Source organism: Vipera ursinii, assembly GCF_947247035.1.
Source record: "Vipera ursinii genome assembly, chromosome: 3".
Classification (NCBI taxonomy): Eukaryota; Metazoa; Chordata; class Lepidosauria; order Squamata; family Viperidae; genus Vipera; species Vipera ursinii.
The window spans coordinates 9,397,735-9,421,829 of NC_139516.1; the positions used below are offsets into that span (position 1 = coordinate 9,397,735).

General features: G+C 43.0%; 1 protein-coding gene across 1 annotated transcript in view; it reads left to right on the top strand.

Moving 5' to 3' along the window:
* CABLES2 (Cdk5 and Abl enzyme substrate 2) overlaps nucleotides 1-20,202 on the top strand; it is a 60,229-nt gene extending 40,027 nt beyond the window's left edge. Inside the window, 4 exon segments of the mRNA XM_083360869.1 lie at nucleotides 3,428-3,531; nucleotides 9,420-9,526; nucleotides 13,011-13,215; nucleotides 16,603-20,202. Coding sequence (XP_083216995.1) covers nucleotides 3,428-3,531; nucleotides 9,420-9,526; nucleotides 13,011-13,215; nucleotides 16,603-16,743 — 557 coding nt within the window. The 3' untranslated portion in view covers nucleotides 16,744-20,202.
* Nucleotides 20,203-24,095: the final 3,893 nt, after the last annotated feature.

Sequence of the window (24,095 nt, forward strand, 5' to 3'; positions counted from 1 at the left end):
AGTGAATCTGGCTTCCCCATTGATTTTGCTTGTCAGACGGTCACGTGACCTTGGGACACAGCTACGGTCATAAATATGAACCCAGCGGCCCAGCCTCTGAATTTTGGTCACATGATCATGGGGGGTGGTGCTGCAAAGGTGGCAACTGAAAAAAATGCTCATGTCACTTTTTTCAGTGCCGTTGTAACTTTGAACGGCCACTAAATGAACTGTTGTAAGTCGAGGACTACCTGTACATCTAAAGGCAGCAAACATAAAATTCCTATTTTCCTCACAACAATCACCTCATGAGACGAATTGGGGTGGGAATGACTGGCTCAAAGTCACCCAGATACCAGAGCTTTCATTCCTGAGGCAGAACTAGAACTCAGAGTCTCCTGGTGATTGGCCCAAAGTCACCTGGCCAGCTTTCATGCCCCAAGCATGACTAGAAATCCTGACTTCTAGCCTGGTGTCTTAAACTCTAGACCAGGGGTAGGCCACCTTGGCTCTTTTATGACTCGTGGACTTCAACTCCCAGAATTCCTGAGCCAGCCATGCTGAGGGGAAAGGGAGAGGTTTCCAAGCTGAGCCATGTCGGCTCAGGAATTCTGGGAGTTGAAGTCCACAAGTCATAAAAGAGCCAAGGTTGCCTACCCTAGGCCTAGGCCGCTTTATGACTCGTGAACTTCAACTCCCAGAATTCCTGAGCCAGCCATGCTGAGGGGAAAGAGAGAGGTTTCCAAGCTGAGCCATGCTGGCTCAGGAATTCTGGGAGTTGCAAATGCTGCATGAATGTGGATCAGAGGTCCTAAAGAAAGAAGGTTAATTATTTTTCAAGGAACAAACAAGCAGCAAACAGGAGGTTGACTTTGAGAGTTCTGGCTAAAAGCCCATTTGGTCCTTCTAGCTCAACCATCCATCTCTGGGTTGCCCTAAGTGCTCCTAAAAGGAATTCCATTTTGCCCTCTTGATGCTGCTTTATCACCGAGCCGCCGCTGGTCATACAAGGCCGGGCCTTTTTTTTTTTTTTTTGTCAAGATGATTTGACAAATCCTTTCAACCACCGCTGGGAGACCTTAAGAAAAATTTGCCTTGGCCACGCCGTGACTCAGCGCACCTCTGCAAAAAGCAGCAGGATGGAAGCTCGGAGCCAGGCACCTGCTGCTCCAGCCACGGCAAGAGCACCAGTAATTGAGGGAGGCAACAGCGTTGAGCTGTCAGATACACACGCTGTAGCTTTGTGCGAGTAACAGAACGTACAACAGGAGCCGCTGATCTGCAGGGGGGTGACTGGAGGAGGAAGAAAGGAAGGGGTCAGTGGAGAAATGATTTATGCACATTTGGAATGGACTCAGTACATCCTTTTTCCCAGACATTTGCATGACCTTTATAGCTTTTATATATGTGTGTGTGTGTGTGTGTGTGTTAAAGCCAAATGAGAATAGTCCTATATATTTTATAGAAAAATTGACCTTCGGGAACTATTTGTTTTTTTGTTTGTTTTAAAGTGGTTTATCAGGAAAAAGAGGTCTGTGTGTGTGTGTGTGTGTGTGTGTGTGTGTGTGTGTGTGTGTGTATTTTACTCCGCCTTTTTATTTTTTATAAATAAGTCAAACTAGCGGGGGTGCCTAGTCCTCCTCCCTCCTCCTATTTTCTCCACAACAACCCTCTGAGGTGGATTGGGCTGAGAAAAAGTGACTTGGACACAGTCACCCAGCTGGATTTCATGCCTAAGGCGGGACTAGAGTTCCCAGTCTCCTGGTGATTAGCCCAAAGTCACCAAGCAGTTTTTATGCTTCAATTGGGACTCGAACTCGGTCTCCTGGTGCCTTAACACTAGACTAAACTAAACCAAACATATATAAATATGCCTTTGCTTAATCAAATTACGGGCCTATTTAGCTCGTTTCTGTTTTGTTTGTGGGGTTGTTGTTTTTTTCTTTTTGTTTTTGCTATCTGTAGTTATATTCTAGGGTTTTCGAAGATTTTGAGCTTCTGCACGGCAATCCTAAGCTGCTTGTCTCCCATGGGTAAACTGAAAATAAAGCCAGCTTAAAGTATTCTTTTCCAGATTTAACTCCTTGCATTGCTTTAGCGACAACAGTGACGTGATGTTCTGTCCAGATTGTGTTGAATCTGATTGATTCTCTCCTGGCAGAAGGGAGGGAGGGAAAGAGAAAGAAAAGGAAGGAAGGAAGGAAGGAAGGAAGGAAGGAAGGAAGGAAGGAAGGAAGGAAGGAAAGAGGGGAGGGAGGGAGGCTTTTTTATTGTGCTAGGGCTACACGGGGAAAATAGATTTCTTGTCGATTAATAGCTGGTAAAAAAAAATTCAACAGATCCACGTTTCACTATTCCATTCATAAACCTTTAAAAATACTTTGGGTGGTAACCAGGGACCAGCTGAGAGTTTGCATTCCTGCCTGCTATGATACAGTAAGGGACGCGGTGTGGCTCAGTGGGTTAGGACGCTGAGCTTGTCGATCAGAAGGTCGGCAGTTTGGCGGGTCGAATCCCGAGTGCCGCATAACAGAGTGAGCGCCTGTTACTCGTCCCAGCTTCTGCCAACCTAGCAGTTCGAAAGCACGTAAAAATGCAAGTAGAAAAATAGGGACCACTACGGTGGGAAGGTAACAGCATTCCGTGCGCCTTTGGCGTCTAGTCATGCTGGCCACATGACCACGGAGACGTCCTCAGACAAGCGCTGGCTCTTTGGCTTTGAAACGGAGATGAGCACCGGCCCCTAGAGTCGGAAACGACTAGCATGCATGTGCGGGGGAAACTTTACCTTTACCTTTGATACACAGTAAGCTGTTGAAGTGTATGGGCTTGCCAACCCAGAAAGGAAGCAGGCAAGTGAACCATAACAGCAATATTTGACCTGGCTCAAGTCAGAAAATGCACTTCTTTGGCCATGTAGCAGAAAATGGCCTCCCCGTTGGCTGTAGACAGAGCACCACTGTTGTGTGTTCCCGCCCTGCAAAACGAGAGACCCGTGGATTGAGCCTTTCTTAGCCTCATCTGGATTTGACAGCAAAGCAGGACAAGAAGCAATGGATGGAAACTAGTCAAGGAGAGAAACAACCTAGAACTGAGGAGAAATTTCCTGACAGTTAGAACAACTAACCAGTGGAACAACCTGCCTCCAGAAGCGGTGAATGCTCCAACACTGGAAGTTTTTAAGAAGAGACTGGACAGCCATTTGTCTGAAATGGTATAGGGTTTCCTGCCTGAGCAGGGGGTTGGACTAGATGACCTCCAAGGTCCCTTCCAACTACTACTACTACTACTACTACTACTTATTATTATTATTATTATTATTATTATTATTATTATTATTATTATTATTATTATTATTATTATTATTATCCTTCAGAAAGACTGAGGAGATGCTTTTCCTAAATTACCTTGGTGAGCTTTTAATCTTCAACTCCTCCTTTGCTTCCAGGAAATGAAGTGGGAGAGTTAGCAGAATACAATCCCAATTTGCTTGATGACCCACAGTGGCCCTGTGGGAAACACAAACGTGTCCTGATCTTTGCATCATACATGGTAAGATGATTTTGTGCAGATTCTCAACAATACACTAATTAAGCACAAACGTTGGTAATGTATTTCCCTGTGTGTTTTATTTACATGCATGCAGTGAGGCGTCTGTCCTCTTCCACTTGACTAGTTAAAAATTACAGTGGGGGAATCAATGATTATTATGCCATTTTCTATGCAATGTAGTCCTTGACTTACAATTATTCGTTTAGCAACCGTTCGAAAAAAGTGGCTTGTAACCAGGATCACGTACGTGATCATCATTTGCAACCTTCCCAGCTGGCTTTGGACAAACAAAATCAATGGGGAAGCCAGATTTGCTTAACAACCATGTGATTCACTTAACATCTGCAGTGGTTTGCTTAACAAGTATGGCCAAAAGGTCATAAAATAAAGCACGACTCATTTAACAGCTGCCTTCTTAGTGACAAGAATTGCGGTCGTAAGTTGAGCACTACCTGTGGTTTTCGGTTCTTTTCACCTCTCCGTAGCAACTTGGTGTTCCAGTTTTAGCATTCTGGGATCTGAGATCATATTGATTTTGAAAACTAGATAGAATTGTGATCAATACGCCCCAGAGTCTTTTTTCCGGTGTCATTTTCCTGACTCGAGTTTCCCCCAACTCCAACATTTCTGTAAAATAAAAGAGAAAGTGGCTTATGCAAATAAGACCCTTTTTCCCCCTGCAACCACCTCTCTTAGCAAACTGCAGTTCAGTGACCACTGTTAACCAAAGGAGATTTGTTTCATTCTGAAGTAGCACATAGAGGACTTTCACCTCCAGAATTAATTACCCCTGTAGGGCTGCTGATTTAGATGCCTTTGAAAACAAAAAAAAAATAGCTTACAGAATCTCATTCACGTGGAGCTCTTAGTAATAAAAAGCCTTTTTTCTTCCCCATTTGAAACTTCAATGTTCTGTTTCCTGCTACTCGTTTTTCATCTGCTAGATCAGGGCTTTTCAACCTTTTCGCCCGTTGTACCACTTTTAGGATATGGCAACATCCGAGTACCACCAGTCGCCTAGCAAGGTGTCAAAAACTTGATGACAAAAAAAAGTGATGAAGTACAGGTAGTCCTCGACTTACAACAGTTTGCTTAGTGACTGTTCAAAGTTACAATGGCACTGAAAAAAGTGCCCCCCCCAAGCCACAGCCAAGCAAGACACCTGCCTGCCTGCCCGGCGGTGCTCTTCCTCCTGTCTGAGGTTTTCATTGTGAACATTTCTGTTGAGGATTGGCAGTGGGTGTGGGGTGGGGGGGGTGCTTGGTTTTTATTTCCCCCTCCTCTGCTGGGTGGTTGCAGCAGGTTTTGGCCACTTCACATGACCCTGGGACACTGTGACCGTCATAAATATGAATCAGTTGCCAAGCATCTGAATGTAAATCACAAGACCCTGGAGATGCTGCAACATTCCAGCTGATCGGCGCTTCTTCTGGGCTCAGAAGCGCCAGGATCAGCGCCGAGCTCCAGCTAGATCCTGGCGCTGATCCTGGCACTTCCGCTGAGCCCTGACAGCCCTGCAGCTCCAGCCGTCTCTCGCTCAGGCTTGTGTGGTGCTGCCACCAGTTCAGCTCATTCCCCTCCCCTGCTACCACTTTTCTAGGATGGTCGCGTACCACCTGCCAGGTGCCAATGTACCACAGGTGATACCCGTACCACTGGTTGAAAAGCCCTGTGCTAGGTGAATCAGCTTCTAATTCTAAGGTGATTCCATATCGCCAGGAGGGAGAGGAGATGATCTTGTGACTCATGGGGAAAACTAGTCTGACTGTTTCTCCTCCTGATCGTGCCAATATGCTTAGATATTTCCAAAAAAACTGCCAGAACTGGAGGCTCAGTATGATCAGAGAAAACAACCTTCAGTTACTCAAGGATTCCTGGGAATGCTGGGTTTTTCCATACACTGGTAGTCCTCGACTTAACAACCATTCATTTAGCGACCGAGTGAAGTTACAACAGCATTGAAAAAAGTGACCCAGCGCCATTTGTTCACAATTACAACCGTTGTCGTGTCCCGGGGTCACCTGATCACCTTTTGGGTGACTCTCTGACAAGCAAAGTCAAATGGGGAAGCCAGATTCACTAATCAACCGGGTTACCGACTTGATAACTGCAGTGATTCACTTAACAGCTGTGGCAAGGAAGGTCATAAAGTGGGGTAGAACTCCCTCATCTTGCTTGGCAAGGGAAATTGGGGACTCAACAGAAGTCATAGATGGAGGACTATCTGTGCCTACAGTGATGTGCAACTCAAAAGTGGAGAATCTCTGTGCTGAAGCAATAGGTAGCTGAAAGCTTGTAGGGGACTCTGTAACTGAATAGTAAATCAGGCAGTTTATTATTCAAATTGTATCTCAACCGGAGGCACCAAGTGGCCTAAGGCAAGCCTAGTTTCAGGCATTGCACAAATAAATGGAGCTTACATAGACCTCTAGGGCAATGCAGATATTATCACAACTTACATTTTTCTCTTTGAAGCACACAGAAATGCAAGGAGTTTCAGCAGCTGTGGTCAAATACCAGATGACGAGCAATAATGTTTTTGTAACGACCTCTCCAGCAGGTTTGGCTGCCGTTAGCAAGCAGACCCAAATTCCTAATGAGCTCAGATTCAGCTTCTGAATTTCAAATAGCCAAGCAAACCCGTATTTCTCTGCACCCACCCACCCACCCACCCACCCCCATTGTTGCCCATCTTGCATTTGCTGCCAAGGCTGCGCTTCGCAACCCAAACTGGCACAAACTCACCATTCTGCCTTACGTTTGAAGTGCCAAGTGTTGCAGGATTAAATTATTAAAGGGCTTTAAGTGATTAGTCTTGTAACCCTATTGACCTAGTTAGGGGAGGGCTTGACGCCGATCCCCGGACAAAGACGAACAATGTGGTTAACATCATAAACTTAGTGCAACTTAATACCAGCTAAGGGTTGTTAGAGTGCAAAGTTCAATTTAATGGGGTGCAGCTGAAACAAAGCATTGAATTCTGTGCTGTGTAGAATATGTGGGCTTTCTACATTTTTGATAGAATATTTGTAACTCAGGGTAGTGTCCTTGGCGCCCTCTGAGCTTGGTGGTTTTCTTACAGACGTTTAGTTACCCAACTGGGTAACATCATCAGTGCACCTAATTAGATATATGAAACATCTGCAAGGAAGTTTTTAAGAAGAGACTGGCCAGCCATTTGTCTGAAATGGTATAGGGTTTCCTGCCTGAGCAGGGGGTTGGACTAGATGACCTCCAAGGTCCCTTCCAACTTATTATTATTCTTATTCTTATTCTTATTATTATTATTATTATTATTATTACTATTATTATTAAACAACCAAGCTCAGAGAGCACCAAGGACCCCACAATTCTAAACTGCTGTCTAATTAAGTTTGCAGATGATACTACCGTGGTGGGTCTTATTACAGGTAGAGATGAGACAGCATACAGGGCGGAGGTACAAAAACTATCCATATGGTGTAGTAACAACAACTTGCACCTAAACATCGGCAAGACGAAAGAGATGGTGGTAGACTTCCGGAGGAAAAAGGAGGAACCTGCCCCACTTTACATCGGGGAGGACTGTGTGGAGAGAGTTTCCTCCTTTAAATTTCTGGGAGTCTACCTCTGCGAAGATCTGACCTGGAAAGTTAATACAGGTGGCCAGAAAGGCCACCCAGGGGCTTCAGTTTCTCAGGGTCTTGCGGAAGAACAGGGTAGAACAATGGCTAATGACCCTCTTTTACCGGTCTACTATAGAGAGCGTCCTCTCGTATGGTATTGTGGTTTGGTATGCTGGTCTGACAGCCGCGGATAGGAAGGCATTACAGAGGGTGGTGAGCACAGCACAAGACATTGTGGGCTGTCCCCTGACACCACTGGATGACCTCGCCAGGGCTCGCTGCCTTGGAAGAGTGAGGAAAATTTTCAGGGATGACTTACACCCTGGACGGTATCTCTTTACTCTCCTACCATCGGGTAGGAGATATAGGAGTATAGCCAGCCGTACCAACAGGCTGAAGAACAGCTTTTATCCATGGGCTGTTAGGCTTTTGAACGGGAAATAATTTTTATAAACTTTATGCATGATTGACTTGCGAGGCCGGTGTGTTGTGCAATTAGCTCACATGGTGTAATAAGATGGAGGGTTTGTGTCACTGTAAGTTGGGGGTGGGGGCACGAAGGGAGGCTCAGCCAATCTCAATGTATACATGGTTGTACTTTGACAATAAAGGTTCATTCTATTATACCATTATGTTAGATTTATTTTTAAACATTTATTGGTTTAGTAGATTTATATAGCTGCCTGTTTCACGTGCACAATTCCAAGCAGCCTACAAAATTAAGCACACAAAAATCAACAATGGCCAAACACCAGTGGAAAATAGGCCTAAGGCAGCGTTTCTCAACCTTGGCAACTTTAAGGTGCATGGACTTCAAATCCCAAAGCAAAGCTGGCTGGGGCATTCTGGGAGTTGAAGTCCAGGCATCTTTGCACTGGGCTAGGGAGAAACTGAGCAGAGTTTTAGCTGCAGCAAACACCATTGCTAACATCCTACTAGATTTTCAGTCTTTTGTCAGTTGTCATTTCAGAAGATTATCAAGCAACATAGGAACGCACCATCAAGCAGCCCTAGGAGTACACATTACAGTACTGTGTGATCCTTACTCATCTTAACTAGCAACCAGCTACCAGTTAGTTCCTGAATGCAATATAAAATGGTGGTGTTGTCCTATAAAGCATTTTATTGCTTGGCACTTGCAAGACCGCTTATTCCAGGGGCCTTCAACCTTGTCAACTTTAAGACTTGTGGACTTCAACTCCCAGAATTCCTCAGCCAGCCCTGGCTGGCTGAGGAATTCTGGGAGTTGAAGCCCACAAGTCTTAAAAGTTGCCAAAGTTGAAGGCCCCTGCCTTATTCTGTTCTGAATCAGCCCAACTTGTTAGCTCATCTAGACAGAATCTGTTCTTAGTATTGATAGAAGCAAATATTGGTAGCTCAGTTGGGGTCCTTGATACTTTCTGAACTTGCAAGCATTTCAGTACCAAACTAGGTAACATCATCAATGCAAAAATAATAATAAATAATAAACCTTTATTGTCAAAGTACAACATGTGTACATTGAGATTAGCTGAGCCTCCCCCCGTGCTCTCTCCCCCCAACACACAGTGACAACAAACCCTCCATCCTACCACACCGTGTGAACCAACTACACCACACACCGGCCTCCCAAGTCAATTCTGCATAAGTTCACAGAGATTATATCCCATTTAAAAGCCTAACAGCCCACGGATAAAAGCTATTTTTCAGCCTGTTGGTATGGCTGGCTATATTCCTATATCTCCACTCCCTTCTAGCACTGATGATCTTACCTAGTTTGGTATTGAAACGTCTGCAGCACAGGTGTCAAACTTGATCTTGTCACATGACATATCATGACCTTTTTTCCTTTGTGGAGCTGGGGTGGACGTGGCCTGTGCATGACGCATCCGGCCTGCGGGCCACCAGTTTGACACCCCCTGGTCTGCAAGAAAACAGCCACGCTCAGAGAGCACCAAGGACCCTACTGTGCTTAGTATCCCAATCTTAGGAAACAAAGGAACATAATCAGAAGCAGTTTTCTGGTGTTGAATTGAATGCAGATAACATTTTCTATCCATGTCTGGTTTCTGAGTGATCATTTTCAAACAACGCCAGTCAAATCCATACAAACCAAATAGCATCGTAAGGAAAAGGGCTTACTTAAAGAAATAAATGATTAAATTAACATGATCAAGCTGAATTTCTGAGGAAGAGATTAACCTGCCTTGTTAGACAGAATACTGCCATCAAGTTATTTTTCGTGTCTCACAATCTTCTTTTTCCGTACAGATGACTAAATAAATCCTTTTTTTTTTATTTCAGACCACCGTGATTGAATACGTAAAACCCTCCGATCTTAAAAAGGATATGAATGAAACATTTAAAGAAAAATTTCCTCACATCAAGCTCACGCTAAGCAAAATCAGAAGGTAAAAAAACTGTTTGGGAGGTGTGAAAATCACTTTGTGTGTCAGTCCTGTCTTTGGAACAAGCTTCTTTCTATCCAGATTTACATCAGAGTGGCTTTATCTGTAAATATTTACAGCACAATCTTGCATAAGTATTAATAAATATGAGGAAATACATACAACATTGCAGATTTGACTATTATGAGATATTTTATTTACAAGTCCTTGATTCAGTGCTCCATCCCAAAATATATTCTGTGACAACATAGTCATAGGTAATAACTATAGCAGCGTAACATGTCAGGAGGTGAGGAATTATTATTTTCTTGTTTTTTATGCTAATTATTTTAGGAATTGGGGGTTTTCATTCTGTTATGAATCTCTAGCTGCTAAATATGCTGTGATATAGTTTAAACCAGGGGCAGGCAACCTCAGCTCTTTTATGACTCATGGACTTCCAACTCCCAGAATTCCTGAGCCAGCCAAGCTGGCTCAGGAATTCTGGGAGTTGAAGTCCATGAGTCATAAAAGAGCCGAGGTTGCCTACCCCTGGTCTAAACCGATGTTTCTCAACTTCAGCAACTTTAAGATGTGTGGACTTCCACTCCCAGAATTCCCCAGCCAGCTTAAAGTTGCTGAAGTTGAGAAACGCTGGCCTAAGCACAGATTTAATTCCTACAATGAAGTAGGAACCTAAACTATTTGGTTTACTTTTAGTTAGAAGATGTTACTGGGAAAGGTTTTGTTCTTAGCTTGTTTCATACCCAGGTTTTTTGCATCTTCTATTGCAGGGCTTTTCAACCAGTGGTACGGGTACCACCTTTGGTACATTGGCACCTGGCAGGTGGTACGCGACCATCCTAGAAAAGTGGTAGTGGGGAGGGGAATGAGATGAACAGGTGGCAGCTCCGCACAAGCCTGAGCGAGAGATGGCTGGAGCTGCAGGGCTTAGCGGAAGCGCCAGGATCAGCACTTCTTCGGGGCTGTCAAGGCTCAGAGGAAGCACCAGGATCAGCGCTAGGCTCCAGCTGGAGCTCCGAAGAAGCACCGATCAGCTGGAATGTTACAGCATCTCCAGGGTCTTGTGATTTACATTCAGATGCTTGGCAACTGATTCATATTTATGACGGTCACAGTGCCCCAGGGTCATGTGAAGTGACCAAAACCTGCTGCAACCACCCAGCAGATGGGGGGGAGAATAAAAACCAAACACCCACACACACACCACTCCCGCTGCCAATCCTCAACAGAAATGCTCACAACAATGAAAACCTGGGACAGGAGGAAGAGCACCGCCGGGCGGGCAGGCAGGTGTCTTGCTCGGCTGTGGCTTGGGGGACACTTTTTCCAGTGCCATTGTAACTTCGAACAGTCACTAAGCGAACTGTTTTAAGTGGAGGACTACTTGTACTTCAGCACTTTTTTCCTTTTTTGGGGGGAGGTCAAGGTTTTAACACCCTGCTAGGCGACTGGTGGTACTCGGATGTTGTCATATCCTAAAAGTGGTACAATGGGTGAAAAGTTTGAAAAGCCCTGACCTATTGCACATACGTATCGTATCCATCATACTGCTAAGCTTGTAAGCCGCCCTGAGTCTTCGGAGAAGGGCGGGATATAAGTGTAATAAAAAAAAAAATAAATAAATAAAAATAAAAATCATGAGCATTCAATCCTCTAGCATCGTTTGAATGCTTTTGTTCCTGGCAGTGCTTCTGTTCTGTACATTTTTTGACTAGAAATGTGAAACGTATTTAAATTTGAAACATTTCAACTCAAACCAGAGTATTTCGACTTCACAGAGAATGCCTAGTACAGTTTCAGCTTAACTAAAATGTCGTGAACTTGAAATAAAAATGGACCCGGTTCGGAACCATTCTAGTAAAGATGAAGCACTTGCCCTGACATTAGAATAGCCATTTTCAAACAATAATTATAAACTTCATCATTTTGAGCTTGAGACGCTCAAGCTTTTCCATAGTTCTGGTTTTCTTTAACCACTTGATCCATCTCTCTCTAGGATATAGATCTAATTTAGTTCGCTTTCCTCTGAATGTCAGACTGAAAGGGCACTGAATAAATTCTACGTAAACCTGAATCAAAGTTGCTGTCATGAAATAGAGGCATGGTAAAAAAAAATATCTGCTTCATTGTAGTTCTTTCATTCTCTTCTAATTAGACAGCCAGTGCTTGACTTACAACTTGTCACTTGGCAACTGTTTAAAGTTATGACAGTCTCCCCCCCCCCCCAAGTACTTGCGACCAGTTCTGAAATCCCAACAGCTGTCCTTCTTGTGGTCAGACTGCCAAAAAGCTTGCAAAAGCGGGTCAGTCACATGACCACAAGCTCCATGATGGTCATAAACCGAAGACTACTTGTAATAACATTTCACAAGCTTATAATGTTCCATATTTCCTTGTCGTACAGTATTGGTAGTTGATACTTCTGATTCTGCAAGAAATTGCACAACAATTCAGTTCTAATGTATAGGAAAGAAGTCAGATAATTGCTCCTTTTTCTGATTTTCTTCTGATTGAACGATCTTCTATGGGGACTGCCCCTTAGCCATGTCCTTTTGATTGGTCCCATAGTCTCTCTCCTGATATATATATATATACATATATATGTATGTATGTATGAAAAGGGACGCAGTGGCTCAGTGGGTTAGGACGCTGAGCTTGTCGATCAGAAGGTCGGCAGTTTGGCGGGTCGAATCCCGAGTGCCACGTAACAGAATGAGCACCTGTTACTTGTCCCAGCTTCTGCCAACCTAGCAGTTCGAAAGCACGTAAAAATGCAAGTAGAAAAATAGGGACCACTACGGTGGGAAGGTAACAGCGTTCCGTGCGCCTTTAGCGTCTAGTCATGCCGGCCACATGACCACGGAGACGTCCTCGGACAAGCGCTGGCTCTTCGGCCCCTAGAGCTGGAAACGACTAGCACGCATGTGCGGGAGAACCTTTACCTTTATGTATGTATGTATATATGTATATATATATGTATATGTATATGTATTTCAATTGCTACTTCCTGAAGCCCCAAAGAAAGGGACCGTTCAAAAACATACATGTGGGCACAATAGCTCAGTGGTTAAAGATGCTCAACTTGTCAGCTGGGAAGCTGTCATCTTGGGTTCAAGGCCCAAGCGCTGCATGAAGGGGTGACCTCCCGTTCCTGCCCAAGCTTCTGCTCACCTAGCAGTTTGAAAGCATGCAAATGTGAGTAGATAAATAGGTACCACTTCGGTAGGAAGATAACAACGTTCTGTTCACCTCAGCGTATTTATCGTGCTGGCCACATGACAACAGAAAATGCCTTTGGACAACATGTGCTCCCTCAGCCAAAAAACAAAGATGAGCACCATCCCTAGAGTTGGACACGACTGGGCAGGGGAAACCTTTACCTTTAAAACATACACATTTCACCTACCGTACTTCTGAAGTTTCTCTCGTTCACCTAGAAAAAAAATGAACTTTTTTTTTCACTTTCTTTTTTTCCCCCTTGCAGTTTAAAAAGAGAAATGCGGACCCTGAGTATGGAGTGCAACCTGGAGCCAATTACTGTGTCCATGGCTTATGTCTACTTTGAGAAGCTGGTCCTTCAAGGCAAGCTCAACAAACACAACCGAAAACTGTGTGCCGGTGCTTGTGTGCTGCTCGCAGCCAAGATTAGCAGTGATCTCAGGAAACACGAAGTCAAACACCTAATTGATGTAAGTACACCTGGAAAATAGGATAGGATAGGATAGGATAGAATAGAATAGAATAGAATAGAATAGAATAGAATAGAATAGAATAGAATAGAATAGAATAGAATAGAATAGAATAGAATAGAATAGAATAGAATAGAATAGAATAGAATAGAATAGAATAGAGGGAAGGGACCTTAGAGGCCTTCTAGTCCAACCCCCTTCTCAGGCAGGAGAACCTATACCATCTCAGACAAGTGGCTGTCCAGTCTCTTCTTAAAAACCTCCAGTGATGGAGTGCCCACGATTTCTGGAGGCAACCTGTTCCACTGATTGATTGTCCTCACTGTCAGGAAGTTTCTCCTTAATTCCAGGTTGCTTCTTCCAGGGTCTCCACCTCTTTGAAAGTGCTAAAGTTCTCCAATATTTTTTTTCCTACGCTTCATACATAAATCTTTGCAAACTTGCAAATAACATCGAATGGAAATATATACATTTTGGTAGAGACTGGAAGTCCAAAGTTAGTTTTAAGGAATTGTGGTAAGAATACCCTGCACCTGGTTGTCACTGTAAATGCATGAGAAAATTAGAAAGATGCAGGGTGGAACTGTTGGCAGTGCTTTAAAGCTACCATTTGGATGTCAGGATTGTGATGAAAATAATAGTAATAATGTTCTCTCTGCAACACCAGCCCCAAATTGTCTACTTAATGGATCATCAGCCAAAGGATTGTGTTAGTTTGCAATGGGACACGATATCAAATTTGAATTGTATTGGGACTGGATCTCCTTTGTTGTTGTTAGCTGCGAAGTCGTGTCCGACCCATCGCGACCCCATGGACAACGTTCCTCCAGGCCTTCCTGTCCTCTACCATCTTCTGGAGTCCCTTTAAGCTCACGACTCTTGCTTCAGTGACTCCATCCAGCCACCTCATTCTCTGTCATCCCCTTCTTCTCTTGCCCTCAACCTTTCCCAGCATTAGGCTCTTCTCCAGTGAGTTCTTCCTTCTCGCTAGGTCTCCTTGGTTATTGCCAAAATAATTTGAATTTTCCTAAAGCAGGTCAATTTGTTTATATGCATCAGTTTTTTTAAATTTTCCTCCCTGTTATCTTGTTGATAGTGGCATCAAGCCATTTCTTTTTCTATTCTTTGTCTGGCTCTGGATTGATACACACACACACACACACACACACACACACACACACACACACGTATATATATGTGTGTAAATTTTTTAGATTGCTAACAAAGAATTAAAGGGAGACTGATATGCATTTCAAACATTTGTTTTCATCAGTCAGCCATACCCTTCTGAGATTCGAACCTGGGCTGATTGCACATTAGGCAGTTGTTTTACCCTCTAGGCCACAAACTCTATCTCACTTTGTTAGCTGAGAAGCAAGGGAGATATGTGTTAAATGCTTGTTAACTATTTAAATTACCTTGCTAGGCCCCAAACATGGGACAAAAATTCATGCCTTCTGACAATAAGCCCTGCTCCTTTTTCAGTAAGACTTAATCTCAAATAAATGAACAGGGATTGAAGCTGTCTCTTTGTTGCCCCTCAGTGTATTGCGACACTCCGCTTACCTTAAATAAACCATTGTTGATGGGCCAAGTACCTACAATTCTTAGCCAGTTTGATTCTTTACCAGAAAATAACACCAAGCTCTGACATCCTCCTGAAGCGATGTAATTAGTTCTAGCTTTCCTTGCAACAGACATCAGCAATATATCGCAATTGCAGAACCATTAGGTTCTGCAGAAGACCAAGTCACTCTCTGCTGTCAAATTATGTAACCATTTGGTGTGCCTCTCACTGAGCAGCTAAATCTGTCTGGCCTTCAGGCTGGAGCTTTTCGGAATACGGCACAAGTCAGAAATGGGAGTCCACAGACTACATGGAAATGGGTCCATTGAAATTCAGTGGCAAAATGTTAATCCTCACCCCTGGGTTAGGAGGACATAAACTGCTCCAATTTCCAACTTCATACGCACACACAAACGCACACACAAACGCACACACACGAGAGGGGGGGGAGGGAGAGAGGGAGGGAAAGGGGGAGGGAGGAGGAGAGAGGGGGAAGGTAGAGAGGGAGGGGAAAGGGGGAGAGGGGGGAGGGAGGGGAGAGAAAGGGAGGGAGAGAGGGAGGGGGAGGGGAGGAGGGAGGGGAGAGAGGGAGGGAGGGAGAGAAGGAGGGGTAGAGGGGGGAGCGGGAGAGAGAGGGGGAGGGAGAGAGGGAGGGGAAAGGGGGAGGGAGGAGAGAGGAGGGGGAGGGACGGGGAGAGGGAGGGGGAGGGAGAGAGGGAGGGGAGAGAAAGGGAGGGAGGGAGAGAGGGAAGGGAAAGGGAGGGGTAAGAGGGGGGAGGGGGAGAGAGAGGGAAGGGAGGGAGGGAGAGGGAAAGGGGGAGAGAGGGGGAGGGAGGGGAGAGAAAGGGAGAGGGAGGGGTAAGAGGGGGAGGGAGGGGGAGAGAGGGAGAGAAGGGGAGAGAGAGAAGGGAGGGAGGGAGAGGGACAGGGAGAGAGGGGGGAGGGAGAGAGAGAGACAGTGCAAGCGCACTCAGTAATAACTAGAAATCAGATCACCAAAATGTTTCTCCTTTTTCACTAAATGTTCATGATACATTAGTTTGGATGAGTGGGATTTTTAAAGGTCAGAATGGAACAGTTTATCTCCAGAAATCTTCCTTCATCCTTTTCTATCCTTAAAACATTTACAAGGGCCAGTCTCACCCCTTCTACTGACATGCATCCTTCAAGTTATATCGCTTAACAGCCCCAGCTAGTCAGTTGCCCTCTCTTGTCCTTGAAAAATTACTCACCCTGATGTTAGTGGTGTACATTTACACACTTCAGTGCTTCTCCACACAGAAAATAAATACTTGCTCCTAAAGAACTACTATGTAGTGTATCCGAAACACAGTTGCCAAGTGCCCGAATTTCAATCCTTGTGATTACAGGGATGCTACGACGGTCGTAAGAGTGAAAACCGGTTATAATTCATTTTTTTTCAGTGCCATTGTAACTTCAAATAGTCGCTAAATGAATGGTTGTAAGTCGACTATCTGTATGTAATCACTAAAATAGCTCTGGTTTTATATGTCAGACAGTTAAAATATGGAGACCGCTACAATCAATGACACAAAACATGGTGCCGCATTCGTCCCAAAGACGCTTCTTCAAAAGGCAACAGGACTTGCTTGTTTTTCCTTGAAGACGTGTCGCTTCTCATCCAAGAACTTTCTTCAGTTCAGAACTGAAGAAGCTTCTATGGTGAGAAGCGAAACGTCTTTGACGAAAAACAAGGAAAGTTCGGTTGCCTTTTGAAGAAGCATCTTTGGGACAACCATGACTGAGAATCTCCACAGACACGGTGCTGTATTTATTTTATTTATTTTCTGCCTTTACAGAAGTTGGAAGAACGATTCCGATTCAACAGACGAGATCTCATTGGATTTGAATTTACCGTTCTCGTGGCTTTGGAATTAGCTCTTTACCTTCCAGATAACCAAGTGTTACCTCACTTCCGTCGTCTCACACAACAGTCCTAGTCAATGCTTACATTATGACAAAAGCACCAATCCTTAGGTGGATTTGGGAACTGACCCCCGGCTTTTCCTAAGTGACAGGATTAAACTGTGTTAAGAATATTCCTGGCATGGAGTCGATGGCGGGATTTTCATGGAACTTCCAAAGTGGAAAAGACGATACAGAACTCTCGTGTGAGAAGTGGCAGAAGTGGGGGAATTTTTGCTTGAGAAACTAAAGCACAAATAATTCTCGTCCAGTTGCCACGAAAGTTGCTGATTATCCTTCATTTAACTTTTTGTGGGGTTTTGGGGTTTTTTTTGGAAACAATCTCTTCTTCCTGCCTGGCTTTGCTACTTTGATCGTTTCCTTACTCTCTTTTTTCCCCCTCTTCTTCAAACTTAAAAGAGCATCACTTCCATTCCTTAATTAGCCCCGTGTGAAAATTCGTTTCGAACCATAAAAACTTGGGGAGGGGAAGAAGAAGGATGTGCCTAAGGCTGGGCTGGTACCAGCCTCTCTCTTTCTCTTTCTCGTTTTTTTGAAAGTTCTGTTACTTAGTGGGAAACTCTGAACTTAGGCAGCAATTTATCCTTTTGCCTTTATTTACTTGTGCTGTAAGGGAGGGGGAAAAAAATCCATCGTATCTGCACTATCATTTTTGGGAAGGTTGTCCCGTCTTGATTATTCAGTTTCGTTTCGTTTTGAACTGAAGCCTATTGTTGAAATACTGCACCTGTTGAACCAGGAGCTGTAGCAAAACAGTCCTCATGGTAAAGTGTGTCCCTCAGAGGTTGAGTGAAACCATTGATTTCACGGCAGTAATTTTGACGTGGCTTCTAGGACTGATATCTTTCTGTTCCTGCTTTCTGTAGCTTGAAAGTAATAACTCTTTTATTTATAACAAGGTGTTCATATATTGTCTTTCCTGTGCTACTGACATGTAAATGTCTCAGGCAGTACTGCTGTCATTACCTATATTAAGCCAATGAAACTCAGCATATCTAACTTCTGTAAAACATTTTCCTTTGAAAACAACAAAAAAAGAGGTTCTTCCAAGCTCTTCGTCACTGTGATGTTCCTCACGAACCTGATTTTTAAAGGCACATTCAAACCGCCAATCTGATAAACGCCAATGTCTAAGTAACGTGCTGAGCAGATGCAGTTTTTATACACTTGGACAATACATTGATTTAGATGCTAAAATACGAACTTTCTTTCTACAAGAAGAGTCAATGGCTGTCAGGTTTTTTTTTTCCTAAGCAATATTGCGATATAAATCAAAGTGTTTGTGTACATGTGTGACATTCGCCAGTGAACAAAATTACTATTTGGGTATTGTGATTAATGTCCACACTCTTTTACTTTTTTTAAGTGTAAGTTTGGCCAGTTTTAGTGAGAGAGGAAAAAAAAGAGAAAGATCTTGCAAAATAAAGAGGGGAGATAAAGGTGCATCAGATTGGAATGGATTACTGCAGGTGTAAAATCACATTTTTAAGCACAGGTGCGCTGCTACCATCATGACAGTGTGTACAGTAAACAAAGCACACTTGGGAGAAGTTTAGAGAACAAATTTTCTCCGATAAGCTGTTTTATGATGGTGATTGCTGTTTAACAAAGGCACTTAAACATACAGCCACATGCCTGGTTGAATCTGAAATGGTAGAGTCAACGATTCTGGGCTATAGAAAATGAGCCTCATTAAAATAGAGGGCTTTTGGTACCTAGATTGCCACAAATTTTAACTTGGGAATACATAGGCTTTGGGATGGAAAGTTGCAAAGGGGCTTAGAAACATCTGGAACGAAGGGAGAGAAAAAATAGAAAAATCCAAGAACGCATTATTTAGCATGAAGAGTTTTGATTTATCCCTGACCTCCTTGCACTTATGCATGAACAAACACTAGTTGGAAAAATATTTTTAATCCAAAGTCAGCTTACTACTGAAGTTTGAGCCAACCCAGTTGAGAATGGCTTTCTAATCATGGCTTGGAAATTAATGCACCTTATTGTATTAATACCAGTCAAACCCTAATTGTAGCATTTCTTGATATAATGTATAGTAGCTTAACTATTGCTCACAACAACAAAAATGTGGTATGTTTCATTTCTTTTCTGGATTTCGACAGTGTAGAATGCCATTCCAGTTTTACCCAGGAAACTTTAGAAATAATTGGGTGGGGGCGTTAAAAATCACCTGAACAGAAAGTGATAAGATTGTTTTTTTACACTATTCTTCCAGTCTTGTTAAACAGTATAAACTTAAACACAGCTGACTTCATTAACTACAGTGTGTTTTGAAATATTTACTTAGTTTTCCAAGTAAGGCAGGTATTATCTTTTTTCAGGCAAATACAGTTGTCAGAAGGCTGCTTGAAAAGACTGTCATAATTAAACTCTGGGGGAAAAATTTCCTTTGGAAAAACGTAAAGTTTAGTTAAAACATTTACTGATATGCAGGCATTTTGACAAGTAAGTTTCTACTGCAATTGGTTGCTGGTTTCCAGAGGCCATTAGTATAGCGCCTCTGAGAGTTGGGAAGCATATTTGGGGAATGTAAGGTTGGAGAAGGCTATTCTCCTTGTAATACTTAAAAGCATGCTCACTCAAAAAATAAGGCATAAAGCAATGGTACGAGTTCACCTTTTCAGATAATAAAGTGGATTTATAATGACCGATGGTACAATTTTTTTAAAGAAGTTTATTTTAGCACCAAGGACCTACCTGTAAATCAGGGGTTCTGATTTTCTTCTCCCTCTTCGGATGATCTCTATACGTACTTGCAAATTTGCAGTGGTCTATATAATTGACAAAAGGTTTGTTCTGGTCTTTTATTAAACCTGGAAATATATTTTGGATGGAAGAGACTGAAAATCTTGCCTGATAGTCGAGACAATGTTGCTTCAGGATTCAAAAGAATGAGGAATTGAGTATCATCGTTTTAATTTTGCATTTTGACTTTGTACACTGAGTTACATAGAACAGTTCAACTATTGAATACTGTAGTGAATATGGAGAGTGTGATATGTTTGTAATTTCATACCTTAATTTTTGGGGTTGATTCTCATTCACCTGAGACTCACTGTATTCCTTGTTCATGCAATATCTGCCACTGCGTGGTAACTATTATTATTACAACCAAACGTAGATCCAGTATAAAATCCCAATTTACTATCTTTGGAGTAAGATACTAATCTTTTGACAATTGAAGTTTAAATTATAGATTCTTATGTAAATAATGGTGCTTGTATACCTTCAGCCCAAGAAAACACTCTGAATTGGAGTTTGTATATTTTTATGTTAGTAGATTTGTGTTGTCCTAAATTTAAGTTTCTGCTTTGTATATTGTCTGACTTTGTTCTTCCAAATGAAATGAATGAATTTGTTAATAACTGAATGTTTGTGTAACTGAATGTTTTGATACCTATTTTATAACTTAGCACATCTGAATATATTTCAGGTTTGTGTCATAAATAACCCTTTAAAACACTGTGGTGTGTCTTTTTCTGTTTCTTCTCTGCACAAAAGTCAGCCTGTGATTTTATGAACAACTGAATGTTAAATGTTAGAACAAATACTTTCTAGACATGCTGATTCCAAAGTTAGAATTTTATATACTGCCCTTGAAGACCACTCGGAGGCTTCAACTGGTGCAGAATGCGGCCGCGCGAGTTGTAATGGGGGTTTCCCGATACTCCCATGTAACACCTCTACTCCGCGAGCTGCATTGGCTTCTGGTTGCCCTCCGGGTGAAATTCAAGGTGCTGGTTATTACCTATAAAGCCCTACATGGCCTGGGTCCGGGGTATTTGAGGGAACACCTGCTGCCGGCATCAAACACCCTTTGCCCAGTGCGCTCCCACAGGGAGGGTCTGCTCAGGGTTCCGCCGGTAAGAGATTGCCGGCGGGTGACACCCAGGGATAGGGCCTTCTCGGTGGGAGCGCCTGCCCTCTGGAACCAGCTGCCGGTGGAGCTGAGGACTGCCCCCGACCTCTGATCATTCCGCCGGGGCCTGAAGACCTGGCTCTTTGAGCTCTCGGGCCCAGGCTGATGAGTAAATTATTTTAATTGGGGTTTTTAATAATACAGGGTTGATTTAATATTTTTTAAATTGGTTTTTAACTTTTGTATGCCTGATTTTTAACTCCCTGTAAACCGCCCTGAGTCCTCAGGGAAGGGGCGGTATATAAATGCAATAAAATAAATAAATAAATGTATATATGCATATAAAGGTAAAGGTTCCCCCGCACATGCGTGCTAGTCATTTCCAACTATAGCGGCCGGTGCTCATCTCCGTTTCAAAGCCGAAGAGCCAGCGCTTGTCCAAGGACGTCTCCGTGGTCATGTGGCCGGCATGACTAGACGCCAAAGGCGCACGGAACACTGTTACCTTCCCACCGTAGTGGTCCCTATTTTTCTACTTGCATTTTTTCGTGCTTTCAAACTGCTAGGTTGGCAGAAGCTGCAACGAGTAACAGGCACTCACTCTGTTACGCGGCACTCAGGATTCGACCCCCCAAACTGCCGACCTTCTGATCGACAAGCTCAGCGTCCTAACCCACTGAGCCACCGCGTCCCTTATATATACATATACATACATACTAAGTTTTTTTCTTCCTGTGAAACCGGTCTAATAGAACACCTTGGTCTACTGCTATGATTACTTTTGCCTTTCAGCCCCAATCTAGGAGCGTTTTGCATGCTCAAGTCGCTACTGCAATAAACTATAAATTTAGATATTTTTTTCCCAGCTGACAGAAGTGAGGAGAACCTGTGGCCTAGAGGTTAATACAACTGCCTAACATGCAAGCTGCCCAGGTTCGAATCTCAGAAGGGTATGGCTAGCTGATGAGAGCCAAAAAGCTCGAATAGCTATACTAGTCTCCCTTTAATTCTTTGTCAGCAAAAAAATCTAAATACATAACATACATACATACATACATATAGATATATAGATAGATATATATATATACACGTACGTATACATACATACATACATACATACATATATATATAAAGAGGTTCAGGTTTAGCTTTACTTGAAATCTTTTATAGCTTTAGATTTTACCTCCTAATATTCTATAACTTGGTATCAGAATATTAAGCCATTAATATAAATACCATTTATACCATTAAGCTGATAAAACTGATTTCTTTGCTAGGATCTTTTGGAGTAAATAATGGGGTTTCAGAATAGGGCTACTGCTACTTTTTAGCTGTCATACCGGTATTAAGTGTAATATTGACTATGAAGACAAAGTTTACTCAGGATTGCTGTTAAATAGCATTAGTTTGTTAGCACTGATTGTGTCAAAATCTTAAAACCTGTCTACATATATTTTTCACAATACTTCTTTGATGTATAATATTAATATGCTGGAAGAAAACATAGCTTATATGTAATAGTGACTTAGTTGTATATTCCTCTCTTGTAATCTGAACTGTCAGCAAGTTGAGCCTTCTCATTAGTTGCACGAATAGGGGAAAAATCCATAAATAGCTGCTCACTTCTGCTCCAATTATAACTATATACAGGTTACCTCTTTCAACAAATGCCAGCGTTTTAGGATCTGTTGATCAGTGATATATTATTAGACAATGAAAATCGGCCTTGGATATTTTATCAAAACAAAGTTGCAGAATCAATGAGCTTCAGTGTAATCTCAAAGGGGTTGATCGGGTTCTTTTTTTTTTTGCATCTATATTTAGCTCGGTTATGGACCTTTCTATCAGTGGCTACTTTTGCAGTAAAACTGGAACCTATTTGCAAGTACATGGTAGGCTTCACACCTTGTAGTCTTCAGTGCATCTTATCGGAGTTGTTTCATAGATTATGACATAAGGAGTAACCGCAACAGTGCAGGCTGTTTTGGAACCTGCATATGTTCAAGATGTGTCTCCAGAATTGAGAGCCTTGCCGTAAAGACTAAAAAACGGGAAACTACTGAACTATAATTCTCAGCACCCACAATTAAAATGGCGCATGCCACGGGATATTGGATGCTGTAGTTACGTCAAAATAGGAGGGACTTAAAAATAGCCACGGTTGGACAGAGGTGGCTTGTTGTTGTTAGTTGTGAAGTCGTGTCCGACCCATCGCGACCCTATGGACAACGTTCCTCCAGGCTTTCCTGTCCTCTACCATCTTCTGGAGTCCATTTAAGCTCACGCCTACTGCTTCAGTGACTCCATCCAGCCACCTCATTCTCTGTCGTCCCCTTCTTCTCTTGCCCTCAATTTTTCCCAGCATTAGGTTCTTCTCCAGTGAGTCCTTCCTTCTCATTAGGTGGCCAAAGTATTTGAGTCTTAGCTTCAGGATCTGGCCTTCTAAAGAGCAGTCAGGGTTGATCTCCTCTAGGACTGACCGGTTTGATCGCCTTGCAGTCCAAGGGACTCGCAGGAGTCTTCTCCAGCACCAGAGTTCAAAGGCCTCAATTCTTTGGCGCTCAGCCTTTTTTATGGTCCAACTTTCACTGCCATACATTGCAACTGGGAAGACCGTAGCCTTGACTATACGCACTTTTGTTGACAGGGTGATGTCTCTGCTTTTTAGTGTGCTGTCTAGATTTGCCATGGCTTTCCTCCCCAGGAGCAAGCATCTTTTAATTTCTTGGCTACAGTCCCCACCTGCAGTGATCTTGGAGCCCAGGAAAATAAAATCTGTCACTACCTCCATTTCTTCCCCATCTATTTGCCAGGAATTGAGAGGGCCGGATGCCATGATCTTGGTTTTCTTAATGTTTAGTTTCAACCCAACTTTTGCACTCTTCTTCACCCGCAACAAGAGGCTCTTCAGTTCCTCTTCACTTTCTGCCATTAGAGTGGTATCATTTCGGCAGCCGAAAGCCGAAAGGTGGCTACCATACAACAAATATGCGCATTCTGGATACATTTTACCATATTTACCTGGTTTTAACTGAGAAATGTTAAATCACTGAATACCTGTAGTTTGTGTTCACAGAGATGATAGGCCCACGAAGAGTGCAGTAAGTTGGAACGGGTTGATTCTTGTTCAAATCATTCTAAGGGGATGAGGATGAAAGTATGCTAGATCATAAAAAGGGGGAAGGATAACATAGTGCTGTGAACTACCCAAGCCCGTTTCATAAGATGAATTGCCATAGAAGTCAAATAAATACATTATAAAATGGAAAGATTCAGATAAAGCTTCCCTGTCCAGTTGTGTCTGACTCTACAGCGCGGGGCTCATCTCCCATTTCTTGACTGAGGGAGCCAGCGTTCTCTGAAGACATCTCCCTGGTTATGTGACCAGCATGGCTAGATGCCAAAGGGACATAGAACACTGTTAACTTTCCACCAAACTGGTACCTATTAATCTACTTGCGTTTACATGCTTTCAAACTGCTAGATGGG